The sequence below is a fragment of the Cryptotermes secundus genome, unplaced genomic scaffold, assembly GCF_002891405.2.
Source record: "Cryptotermes secundus unplaced genomic scaffold, Csec_1.0 scaffold760, whole genome shotgun sequence".
NCBI classification, from domain to species: domain Eukaryota; kingdom Metazoa; phylum Arthropoda; class Insecta; order Blattodea; family Kalotermitidae; genus Cryptotermes; species Cryptotermes secundus.
Window position 1 is genome coordinate 137,163 of NW_019739971.1, and position 13,283 is coordinate 150,445.

General features: G+C 42.4%; 1 protein-coding gene across 2 annotated transcripts in view; it reads left to right on the top strand.

Annotated features, from left to right (window-relative positions):
* The window catches only part of LOC111872219, a 174,989-nt gene that overhangs the window by 113,235 nt on the left and 48,471 nt on the right, over positions 1-13,283 (top strand). Inside the window, exon 4 of one of the 2 annotated variants that reach the window (XM_023865881.2) lies at positions 3,623-3,780. The exons of the other annotated variant lie outside the window; for it this stretch is intronic. Within the exon in view, the coding sequence (XP_023721649.1) occupies positions 3,623-3,780 (158 nt within the window). The remainder of the gene's footprint in view (positions 1-3,622; positions 3,781-13,283) is intronic. 2 annotated transcript variants of the gene reach the window in all.

Sequence of the window (13,283 nt, forward strand, 5' to 3'; positions counted from 1 at the left end):
TCCTCTTCGATGGTCATCTCCATCCTTACGGAAACCAATCTAAAATCTCGGTTTGTCTGCAGTTTTGTCAGACACTCGAAGGCGTAAGCAACATCAAAATACGTTTCTGTTTTCTTTCATAGTGTTTGTTGCTAGGGTTAATACGTGTATATTTTCCAACTCACCTGTCTTTCCGTTTTGGTTTTCTTCTTATTGGGGAATGATAGTAAATGGTAAAGCTATCCCTGTAACAGGCCGTGAAGACCAATAGGTTTGTGAGACGTGGAGGCTCCCACATTTTCTAGACAATCGGCTTGCAGATGGCAGTAAGGTAGTCAGTCTTATGCGCCGGCCGCCCTTTACCCTCCAGGAAAATCTCTGGTACTATTTTCTGTTAGAGGCCGAGTCGACCCCAGGGCCACAAGGCTGCTGGAAGGATTAGGTGAATTGAAAAATCCAATGACATCGAGAATCGAACCCGCAACTTTCCGGTCTGTAGCACAGTGCCTCAACCAACTACGCTACAGCGTTCCTCCAGGAACAATAGTAACGGATCAGAATTTCATTCACATGGACATGTTTTTATCTTAAGCATGTGAATGAGTTGCATCAGCGCTTAGAAGAAGTAAACAAGAAGGCAGAGAGTAGAGCGCTGTCTTCTGGGATGTGACTATATGTAATTTGATTGAAGTTTACAGACGTTTCGGTGGAATATATTGTTGTTGTATTTGTTGCAGTTGTTTGTATTTCTCTGTAATTGTTGTAGTTGTTAATCGTATTTGGTTTGTATTCATTGTAGTAGTGGGTCCTTATTGTTGTGTTTTGTGTATTGTGTTTTGTTTGAACGTGTTGTCACTTAGTGTAATGTGTGTTACTTGTCTGTTGTATCCTATTGTGTACTACTGCCACCGGGCTAAAACCTAATTGCAGTATAATAAATAAATAAATAATAATAATAATAATAATAATACTTCCATCTTCAAGGGCGAAGAGTCAGCTTGCTGCTTTCTTACTAGCTTACATCGCTTATTCTTCGATCCTGAAAACAGAGGCAGCACGATCTGTCGAATATCAGTAAACTTTTATCAGATGTCATTTACTCTGTAGGATTGTGGTTATGAAGATTCCTGACCTACGGCGGAATACACAACGGCTATATACTTGACATCGAGATGTTCAGAGTCACCGCCGTAAGAAGCTCAGATCACACAAGAAAGCAACAGAAGTTGCTCTTTCCTTCCATCTCCTTTTCTTCTTTTGTCTCTATTTATTTTGCTTTATCTTCTGTCTCCTTTATCCATTTCTCATTTTTTGTCTTTTTTTGTGTCCGTCCTTTTTTACTTTCTCTTTTATTACAGTCCATAACTACATAGAAACTATCTCACGCCCATTTCCGTTCCTGTTCCTGCGCATGGTCTCCTTGTAGTTACACCGTCTGTCGTTTATACAGCGTGGTTAAGCTGTAGACGCTGTAGACTGTAGTATGGGTTCCATCACTCACACTTCCTCTGCTCTGACCTGTACGCTGTTAGTTCTAGGTTAGGCAGCGACACTGTATTTGCTGAAAAACCACTATTTGGCGTTGAATGAGATGAACACTGAACTGGAAGGGCCAGTTCGGCACTAGTTTGTAGAGACTGAGGAAAATTCCCGGGAATATAATTACAAAATCAAGGAGAATTAGTTAGGCAGGTGCCAAGCATGAGGGTGAACATGAATGTACGTATATAGGGCTTTGGGGGTGGAGTCAGAAGGAAAGAGACCACTTGGAAGGCTTAGACATAGATGTGGGAAGAATATTAAGACGTATCTTAGACAAATAGAATAGGGTTATGTGGGCTGAATTCATCTGGCTCAAGATATGGACCAATTGAAGGCTCTTGCGAACACGGTAATGAACCTTCGGTTTCCATAAAATGTTGGGAAGTTCTTGAGTAGCTGAGCGACTGGCGGCTTCTCAAGAAGGACTCTGCTTCATGGAATTAGTTTAAGGAAAATCGTCAGCAGCGAAATGGTTGATCCCTCGGCTGATATCCAAACCGGATGCAAACAGCCGTGATACCAGTTCTGTTTATCCGCTTGTATATGAAGGATAATGAAGTTTGTTTGACATACTTCTGCCTTCAAACTGTAGCGTTCTCTGCAGCGTCAACAAATGCTGTATTAACAGGATCGCCTCAGGCAAGGCTTGCTACTAAATTGCATTACATCGCCGTCACGTGTAAGTCGAGCGATCAGATTGACTTCAGTTGCTTTTAGCTGGAAGTTGCGTTTGTTTGCGTCGGATTAAAGCTTCACTAACTCCGCAGTGTCGTGTGGACGTCTGCTTACTCATATATCATGACACAAATTTGCGATTTCCGAAACCGAAACCAAGGGGCACCATTATTTGGGGAGGGGGAGATATTTAACGACCCTGCCAGTATTTAGACTATACGGCGTAGGATGGCAAAACGGCTAATGAGCTGGAAAGGATTTGGAAGCCTGACCGAGGTGATATCACTGCATTTCCATGAGGGTTTGACTTCGAGAATATGAACGAGAATTTATCGAGCACAAATGTAAACCGTTACCTCTAGACCACCCTCTTTGGTATGTGTCGCATTGATTTCAAATATTTATAATTCTATCATTACTAATTTCATCTTTACGTCTCCAATCTAGAAATGTGAACATGAAAATACATAATTTTTTCTCTGTGAAATTGTTGTTGTTTTGTCATTCTGAGGGAAGAACATAGCTTGAAGCTGACTGAGAGCAGCCTGGTAAGCAGCACGTTTGAACCAAAGAGAGAGGAATAAATATGACGACGGAGAAAATTGCATAGTGAGGAAATTCATAATTTATATTCTTCACCAATATTAAACAAAACAAATTAACAAACTCCGTGGATTTAGTCCGCAAGCGAACTATACCGACCGAGCGACCGCCGCTTGTCAGCGAAGTTAGTGTCAGCTTTAGCGGATAGAGAGTGTCGCGAGGTCAGTGCAATGAATCCCCACGGCCGTTAATTTCGGTTTTCTAGACCGGAGCCGCTACTTTTCCTTTCAAGTAGCTCCTCAGTTATCCTCACGAGGCTGAGTGGATCCCGTTGCAGACCCTCTACTTCTCAGAAAATCTGGTAGCGCCGGGAATCGAACCCGGGACTCTGACCACTAGACCACAGAGGCAGTCCTGCACAAAATATTACGGTTTGGAAATCAAGAAGGACATACCGGGCGTGTCCTGTAGAATGCATAAGAGAGACGATAAATTGTTAAAAAGCTCTAATGAAGGAACCTAAAAAGAAGAGATAATTTCTGAAAATTAGGGACACATGGAAGATTATGTTAAAATGTGCGTTCAAGAAGTAGGTTATTTGTGTGTGGGTTGGATTAATCTGGCCCAGTTTAAAATCTCTTTGCGAAGTGTTGTGCACGCGTTAATGATCCTTTCCTTTTCACGAAAGATAAACAATTTCTTGATTATATAAGCAACTGTTAGCTTCTGAAGTAGGGCTCTTTTTTTCTATATTTCTGCTGATTTTATGCAGTTAGGAACAGGAAACTACGACCTTACCCATATCTATAAAGGTTAATCCATCGGAACCTTGAAGTGCCTTGTGCTCCGAGTATACTGACATGTCTTTACTTCCTGTTGCCAGCGGAGAGCCGGTGGGAGGAACTGCAACCCTCAGGAGAGCGGCCTCCTTGTCTCCAGGAACACTCGGCCGTTGCCTACAAAGAGAATATCTACGTGTTTGGAGGCGAAGTGGGCTTCTCTGCGGGCACGGAGACCCCACTTTGGGTGTACCAGATCAAGGTAGATTGTTCAGTCAAGTGAAAATAGCTGTCAAGTTTTGCAGAATTTTATAGTGCATGTTTTCTCACGTTATAATATATGCTTAACACTTAACTTTTATGAGTTCTGTGAGACAAGTGCAGTTCGCAAAATGTGTCGTACATTTACATATTGTAATTGTTTCATCTACGTATTTGATGTTTGAGGCCTGGTGACATTGAAAAACCAAAACATGTAGCCCACAAAAATAAAGAATTAAATAGAAAGTAAGGCGAGTTACGAATTAATGAGGTATATAAATTTGAGTATTAAGAGTGTATGTCCGTGCTATAGCTTAATTGGTTAAACATCGGCTTCCCATCGCGGCCACCTGGGTTCGATCCAGGGTAAGGTCGTATGGAATTTGTAGTGAACAGAGTGGCACTGAGTCATATTTTCTCCGATTACTTTGGTATTCTCTGCAAATTCTCATTCCACTAACTGCTCCGTTCACATTGTCATCACAATCGTTTGGGGATATACAATAGGCCCAATAGTGGCCGGATCCTCTGCAAATTCTCTTTCCACTATCTGCTCCGTTCACGTATATCATCACAATCATTTGGGGATAATACAGTAGGCCCAATAGTGGCCGAAGTACCCAGTGAACTCACTGTCACCCCACCCCATGAATTAAAAAGAAAGAAAGTTCATGTCTTCTCTACTTGGTGATCACAGTGCTCCCTTGAGGGCTTCGCACCGTCACATATTCATTCAGAGCAGGTTCCTGTGTGACGTTCATGCGACCCTGTGTTCTTTAATGAAACCTGACTCCTTAGTGCGTTATGCGGACGAAGAAGCGACGTAACAGCAGGGAAATATATGGGTGTTTCGTAAGTGCAGTAATGACAACACAACCGCACGATGGAAGAGTCTTCCAGTTCGTTGTGGTAAAGGAGGAGTGATTTACTGACCAATTACACCTTCCCATGAGGAAACTCTTCGTGATGTTCCTCGCCGTTATTTCGCTTGGCTGAGCTTACACAGGATTCAAAATCACTGTCGCACTAACAGCCCTTAAAACTTTCCTAGATGAAACTGGAGTTAAACTCGAGTCTTATTCCGGAAACCGACTATCCTAATCTAGTTTACTTGGTGTATCTCAGTTTACCTTAAATGTACCTTAAAATAGGTTGCACCAATTTCTTTCCGTGCCGTTGCCAACATATTGTCGCGTGTATCCTAGTAACGCGACAGTAAATAGCGGGTTCCGCACTTGATACTTCGATTTATTGGATAATTTCACACGTCGTAACTACAATTCATTGTTACACTTTCAAGAGTGCTGTATCTATGACACACAAACAATTATAACACTCTCAAGGTTAACACATCAACTGCTGAACTGCCTTGAACGACGTCTTCCTGACGAATCCTCTAGAAGTCAAGTCAGAGTCAAAGTCACATTGCGACTGACGGTCAGTCAGTCAGTCAGTCAGTCAACCAATCAATCAATCTAGGTGTCGAGCCCAATCTGGGGCTCATGACCAGATATTTCTTTGTTTGACTGTTTAGGTCTTGTTATTGTGGGGCGCCCTCTCTGACGAGAGCACGGGTCTGTCTTTTGTCAGAGTCATTGTCTCTAGTAGTCACATAAAAGAGTTCTGTGTCTCCATTTGCATCACTTCCGTAGAGCTAATGCTTTCGGTTGGGCCATTAAGGCTTCCCATTAAAACGTGTAACGATACTTGTCTGGCAGTTGTAAACCTTATTATCATGAGATGCCGCGGCAGAGTGTAATAGAACAGATGTGTGACGTCACAGTCCCTCGTTTTCGAAAATTAATTTCGTGGTAACTAAGACTAGTCCTGTCTTTGTTTCTTACAGTGAGCTAACTCTCATTTCTTGGTTAGAAAATTAAAATGTCCGTGTTGTACACGTCATTTATGAAGTTAACTAACTAACTAACTTCATAGGGGTGAGCTCTTCTTGAGAAGCTGCCAGTCACGCAGCTACTCAAGAGCGTCCCAACGTTTTATGAAAGCCGAAAGTTCATTACCATGTTCATAAGAGCCCTCCACTGTCCTTATCCTAAGCCAGATCAATCCTAAATATTTGAACTGTGCCACACTGATATTCATTAACGTTAAGTTAAAATAAAATCTAATATACCCGCAGTGAAAAGGGTATACAGAAATTTATTGAAATGGTCATACGTTATATAAATGTAAGCAATTTAATTATTTCGGTAACGTATATTTTTAGAAGACCTGGAATGTAGAGTGAGTGCTTTAACACCTAACTGATTGTCGCTGTCAAGAGGTGGACTTTCCTGTTTCGCATATAGAAGATAATGGATTCAAATCCCGGTTCGGAGACCAGCTACCCTGGAATATTTTCGAAGCAAATATTGGAATAGGCCACGATCACATCTTTTCAAATTTATTATCCTCTAGTCATTTTAATATTTGACGGTACATAATATTACAAATTTCAATTGTCGTTAAATGAACCAAGTTTAAATAAATATAAATGTATCAAGTAGTTTATATTTGTAAATCAAGTATCGTAAGGCTCAGCCGTGTCTTTGTAGGAGTTTTTCCAGTTTAATAATAGTAATTAGTTCAGATAGGCCCGTACTTTTAGCTTTAAAGTGAAATGCATTCATGGAAATGAACGCATGTTATGCCGTTCCGGGCTGTTACGCCCAACACATTCGCCTGTTACTCTTCAGAACGCCATGAAGGAGCCAGTCGGACTGTGACATGTACCGCGTGCGTTCCTTCCCACAAATGTTTTTAAGGGCTCCGAGCTGTGGAAAGCAAGAAAGACAATCACATGTAGGCCAGTGCCCTCATGAGAGTCGTAGAGGAAATAACTGAATTCCGTGAAAGGACTGGAGCCTGTCACAGTCCTTCCATATGCTTCACCGTACTCACTTTTCTTGTCTAGTTTACGAACTGCTGCGCCAGTCCCGGCATTCTATTAAAGGAAACATATTAAACTAAAAAGAAACTTAACTCCATGGCCTGTAGTCCGCCTGTCGAGCGACCGCCGCTTGTCGACGAAGCTAGTGCCAACTTTAGCGGATAAATGGTGTCGCGTGGTTAGCGCAGCGAATCCCCACGGCCGTTAATTTCGGTTTTATAGAACGGAAAGGAAACATACTTTCTGTAGAAACTAGTCCTTTGTCGTAAGGTGCCAACTTGTGGTAGAGAATAAAAGCTAAAGTTGACCCTGTACTTATCTAATTAAGCACTTACGCCATGAAAGCATACTGGGAGTGGATGTAGAGATCCCGGCTCCAGCATAAAGAAACAGAATAATAAATTTGGGATTGCATTCATTTGGATCAGAAACAGCCTCTGGTGAAGAGATACAAATGATGATATGACTCTTATCTTGCTAAGGATGTAAGATTTGACGTTTTCACGGCGGTGGCTATGAAGAATTCCGTCTTCTGGGATGTGGCGCCGTGTAGATCTTATGTGAACCGACGTTTCGGAGGAACATATCGCATCCATCCGACTGTCGGCTCAGTTTGAAGCCACCTGCTCACGCTGGTTCCTCGCTCGTTAATTCGTTTACCCTGAAGATGGAGGCGATACGTTCTTCCGAAACGTCGGTTCACACAATTCAGCACAATATGGCCGAGGAACAGACATGCATCACACGAAACACACGTCACGTGATAAGTACCCAGCCATTCCATTGGCATCAGCTGCACGGACATACAGCAAATAAATGTCACGTGACCGTTACCTACTGTTGTGTGACGTCACCTCGTACATGGAAAACACAGCTTCCTCTACTGTTGCATGTTGGACCGTGTTTTCAGAGCTGTTGCCTGACAAAGCGCAGATCAAATCCGTTACAATATTATCCACTCATCCATGTGTTGGTCTTCCTAGTGGTTCTTTGCTTTTGGCGCTCCCACGAATATCATATATGCATTCCACTTCTCCCCATTCGTGCTCCGCGCCCTGACCACCTCATCATCCTTGACTTGAGTTTTCTAATTATACATGGCGAAGATGTTCATCGTGTAATTTTTTTCCAACCTCGTGTCATTTAATTTCTCTTCGGTCCAAATATTCCCCTCAGCACCCTGTTCTCAAACACCTTCAGTCTGTGTTCCTCCCTTAATGTTAGAAACCACGTTTCAGACCCATACAAAACCACAGACAAAACTATGATTCTAATTTTTACATTTTTAGACAACAGACGAGAAGAAAAATGTTCTGCATTGAATGGTAACTTTCCAGTACCTTCTCTTCGAAATCAAATATTTATTTTTAATCAGTTATTCAGTACATTACTTTGAAACGTATTGATCACCTAACCATCTCAGCTATACTCGTAATATGTTTTGATACCCTCGTGTTAAGGTTAGGGGCACTCGGTAGGGTAGTGGTGGAGGGGCTACGCTACAAGCCGGAAAGTCGCGGGTTCAAAACCCGATGAGGTCTTTTTTTCAGTTGACCTAATCCTTCCAGCCGCACTAGGCCCTGGGGTTTACTCAGCCTCTAACAAAAATGAGTACCAGGAATTAATTAAATAATTTTCCTGGGGAGTAAAGCGCGGCCGGCGCGTAACGCTGACAACCTTACCGCCATCTCTGAGCCGATTGTCTAGATAATGTGGGACCCTCAACGTCTCACAACCCTATGGACCTTCCCGGCCTGGTACAGGGTTAGTTTTACTTTCTTTTACTTACGTGTTAAGGTTACCTTCGGGACAGAAGGTATCGGGTTAGAAATCAATTGAATACATTACTAATTATCGCTGAGAAAGTAAAGGGACTTTGTGAATGTGAGGTTAGACTCTCCTGCTGGCCATCCTGCTCGTCTTTACGATCATACTATCATCGCCTTTGAAATTCAGAGCTTCACCGTGCTCATACCAACGCTGGAAGTGTGATTCTTTCCTCGCCCTTACAGAGAGCAAGATGCCACTAGACAATACCTGGAGGCATAAGTCAGCAGAAACATTAATGAGTTAAAGTATGTCATGCTTTTTTTATAGAAACATAGTTCGTAATTTAAATGGTTAATGATTTATTATTAGGGGTTAATAATTTATATCCATGAAATTTGGAGCTTTCAAAGTTTCCTAGGAAGTAACAATGCCATTTGCAAAATTTCATACCATGCTAATATTTTCGATGAGGTTTATTTGCCATCCTCCCGAAACCACAATCTGGAGGACCATCCCTTGTCACCTGTCTACGTCTGCTTAGTTAGCATATTCGCAGACAACCTACATGTCTGCAAGCCATCTTCTTTACTTACATCCTCAGAACATGGTGATGGACCCCCTTTTTTTATTATTTTATTGCTAGTGGGATGGGACTAAGTCCCTTGTACTGCGGCCACTTCTGGCCTATTGTACCTGTCCCAGATGATAGGTGAGGGTGATTGTGGAGCAATTGGTGGAGTGAAGATTGGCAGGGGAAACCGAAGTACTCGGAGAAAACCTGCCCAAGGCGCCCCTTTGTCCACCACAAATCCCACTTGACCAGACCCGGGATCGAACTCGGGCCGCCGCGGTGGGAAGTCAGCGACTTCCCCAGCTTGACCTATGGCGCGGCCGATGGACCCCCTTAATATGAAGTTTACTAAAACTAAGAAAAAATTACATTTTGCTTATTAATTTTGGCCTGGCCCCCTCAATATTCATTATCCACAACAAAACTCATAATTCGTTCTTCATAACTACACAAGCTCAGTACTGGATTCAGGTTATTTAAGTAACATACAAATGAGCCAATTGGCTATGTTTGATTTCAGGTTCTGACATCAGTGACTATGAAGAGTATCTTCTGGGTTATAAAGCCTTGTAGTAGGGTGAAAGTCAACCTATATACCTTTTGGAGGAACATACCGCCCCCATTTCAGGGTCAAAAATAAGTCAAGCAAGAAACAAGCATGAAGATGGAGGCGATATGTTCCTCGAAAACAGCAGTTGAATTTCAACGGACTACACGACGTTATGTCCCAGAAGACAGAACTCTGCAAACCAATTAACATTTACGAAACTAATTTTAAGTCCACTTGCTATGATACACAGTTAAAATTGCCCCTGTCTCTGGCTGCAAAGCCACGAAGCCATGCAGACAAAAGTGGAGGCGAAGCTCCACACATTCTCAATATCTAAACTAATTGTAGGTGCCTTATCATCTTCGGCTCCTTTATCTCAGTGGGAAAACCCTTGGTAATCTTTGGTCAAGATGTTGGATGGGAAAAAGACCTGATATTCCTGTCAGAATTGAACTTGGGCCTTACAGCCCCACAGTAATTCACTTTTACTGGCAGAGTTACACCGGCTCAACAAGCAACGGCAAGAAACTCAAAATTAAGAAGTCAGCAGTTACTGATCAAAGTTTCCGCTGTCTGCAACACACGCAAACTAAGAAATATGCCTGCTAATAATATGTGCCCCTGTGATAAATGAACGAAGCTAAGCTTAACATTTATCTCTTTCACCCAACTGTAACGTCAATATTCGTCCCTCAGCACTCCCTTTCTTCAGTCCCTAATGGCAGAGAGAAGTGAAATTCCGCAAGGCTCTCTTACTCCTTGGGTTTAACTATATTATGGCCATATCTTAGGCTGCGGATGTGGGGTGCTTATCTCCTGTTACATGAAGTGCTTCAGGACTGACAAGCTACGTTCCTGAGGGTTGCGATGGGGGAATTAATTGAGAGTGCCGAGATGGGTGGTCAGAAGGAATGGGTAGAGATAGTTATAATCGCGGCAGCCCGAGATATCCAGGGAGCTGTAAGTATCACCCGTTACTTTACTTTATCCTATCACTTTGAGGAGGTAGTATGACGTGATCCGGCTCCTTATGTTCTCCCACTATCCGGCTTCCGTGGATCTGTTTATGTAAGAGATTCATATATTGAAGTATTGTATCTTACGTTAATATTCACCGAGATTCTTCTGTCAATGGTTTCTTTAAGAAGCACGTTTAGTTATCATCATCATCATCATCATCATCATCATCATCATCATCATCATCATCACTGGCACGACAGCCCTTTGTGGGCCCTGGCCTTCCTCAGGATTGCTCGCCATTCTTTTCCATTCGATGCTACATTCCTCCAGTTCCTTACACCCAAAATTCTTATGTCCTGCCACACACATTCTTCCCATCTCAATCTTGGTCTGAGAACTTTAGTGCGTGTGTAACAGTGAACTATGAAGTGTGCAGAGTAGCAATAGCGCTGTAATTGCCTGTAGTCCCGAGTTGTGTGAATAAGGTGTCAATAAATCCAACCATCTAATCCGAAACCCACCTTGTAAGTCACGCACACCACGTAAAACTTGACAATATTTTTAAAAATCTTAGATATATAGGAATTTTTAGGGGAAAGGCACAGATGGCTGCTGATATGTAAAGTTTTGTTCGAGACAACAGACAAGGACTGAGGAATGCCGCCCAAATTAGGCTTCGTTCTGTTTCGAAACAAATTAACCTTGGCCTATGATCACTGGCTGTTCCGATGCTAATTAATCTGCAGTTACGTATCCATGCTTTGCATGTCCGTTCAGTACTTTCTAGAAGTTCTGCATCACTTATGGTCATAAATTGATTTACGAAATCTCACGATAAATTTTATAACTGTATATGCTGTAAAATTTCTACTCCTTATCAGCTGCTTCAGACGCACTTCGTATATATTCAGGGGCTTACATAAAGTAAGGTCGTGTCTTATCTCAGGCGGATAGTCGCCTCACAGCAGAGGTCCGGGTGCAATCCCAAGGTAGTCCATGCGCTGTTTATGGAGAACATTGTGGCCCTGGAGCAGCTTCTTCCTTCAAGCATTCAGTTCTTCCGCTTCTGTTTATCACTGAAACAATGATTCATACTGATCAATAATTGCGGGCTATTACATTAGGCCCATTTCTGTTCGCTGTGCCAACAGATTCAAATTACCCCTCCCCTACAGCTAACTGCAGCCGATCACAGTGGCCGCGCGGTCTAAGGCATGAACTGTCTTCGCCCGCTCGAATACTGGGGCCGTGGGTTCGAATCTCACTCGAGGCATGGATTTATGTGTGCATTTATTCTGTGTTTGTGTTGCGCTCGAATACTGGGGCCGTGGGTTCGAATCTCACTCGAGGCATGGATTTATGTGTGCATTTATTCTGTGTTTGTGTTGTCCTGTGTTGGTAGCGGCCTTGCGACGGGCTGATCCCACATCCAAGGAGTCCTACCGACTGTGTATAGGATTAAGAAACTGAAAAAAGCGGCCAAGGCCAAACAAAGGGTTGTAGAGCCATAATAATAATAATAATAATAATAATAGTACAAGTAACTGCATAAAGCCAATAGAAAAATATTTCAAATAAATGTTATATACCAAAATGAATCATATGAATTATATAATATGTGTCAGTTAATTTATTGATCTTAAATCGTTTTTGATAAATCTATTAAAATATAAAGTTGAACTTGAAATAAATTCGGCTTATAGATAACTGATTAAAAGTTATAATTGTCCCTGTGCTTAACTAATTAAGCACTATGTCATGAAGACGTATGTGGGAGTGGGTATATAATCCACATTTTCTTGAACTCGGCACTAGCTGAAGGTGAGTGGTCAGTTTTACCCCCCGCCGTTTTAACTCCAGGGAAAGAGCCCCCGGTACCCATTGGATATGAGGTTGGGTTGATCCCAGAGCCGGTCTGGACGACGTGAAGAAGAAGAACTTCTTCATCCTACCGAGACTCGAACTCCGACCTCTCGGTCGTCCAGCCCGTAGCCAGTCGCTATACCGGCTACGCTATCCCAGCTCCTTAACTGATACGGACTGAAACTAAATTCGCTCCATAATGTTACTGCATATTTCTCGTATGAAGTGTGTTCTAAACCTGTGACAGTAATTGATTTGAGGAATGAAACTTGCTAACGCATAGACATGTTCTTTACATGTTGTGTTAACTTTATACAAAAAACCAGAAGGGAAACAATACAAGAAAACTAACATATTTTCGGTTGAGTTCTACAAACTTTTTTTTTTCGTCTTTAAATTTGGATCTGTTGATTTAAACGTCAGCCGTGCCATATCTCAGGCGGTTAGTCGCAGACTTCCCACCGTGACGGCCCGGGTTCGAGCCAAGTTCACGACATGTGGGATTTGTGATGGACAAAGTGGTATTGGGGCAGGGTTTTTTTTTGCCAATTTTCATTCCACCTACTGCTCCACATTCATCATCTATCATGCAGGGCTGGTACAATAAGCCAAATAGTGGCCGACGTACCCAAATGGACTCAGTCTCACCCAACGCCAAGAAACTACAAGAAATTACTAATTTAAACGTCCATAATCGGTCGGATGTTATTATGTCCTTTATTGAGAACGCTTGGTCTAGAAAATGCATCGAAACAAAAGGAAAGCAATCATCTTCGCGATTCAGCTTGACGGTATTTCAGTGTACTAGCTAAAAGACCGGAACCTTAGAAGCTTACCGTACGGAAGATGCCAGTTTACTGTCGAGCGTCTAATTCTATCCCTGTGGTGGAAGTTCGTTTCTGA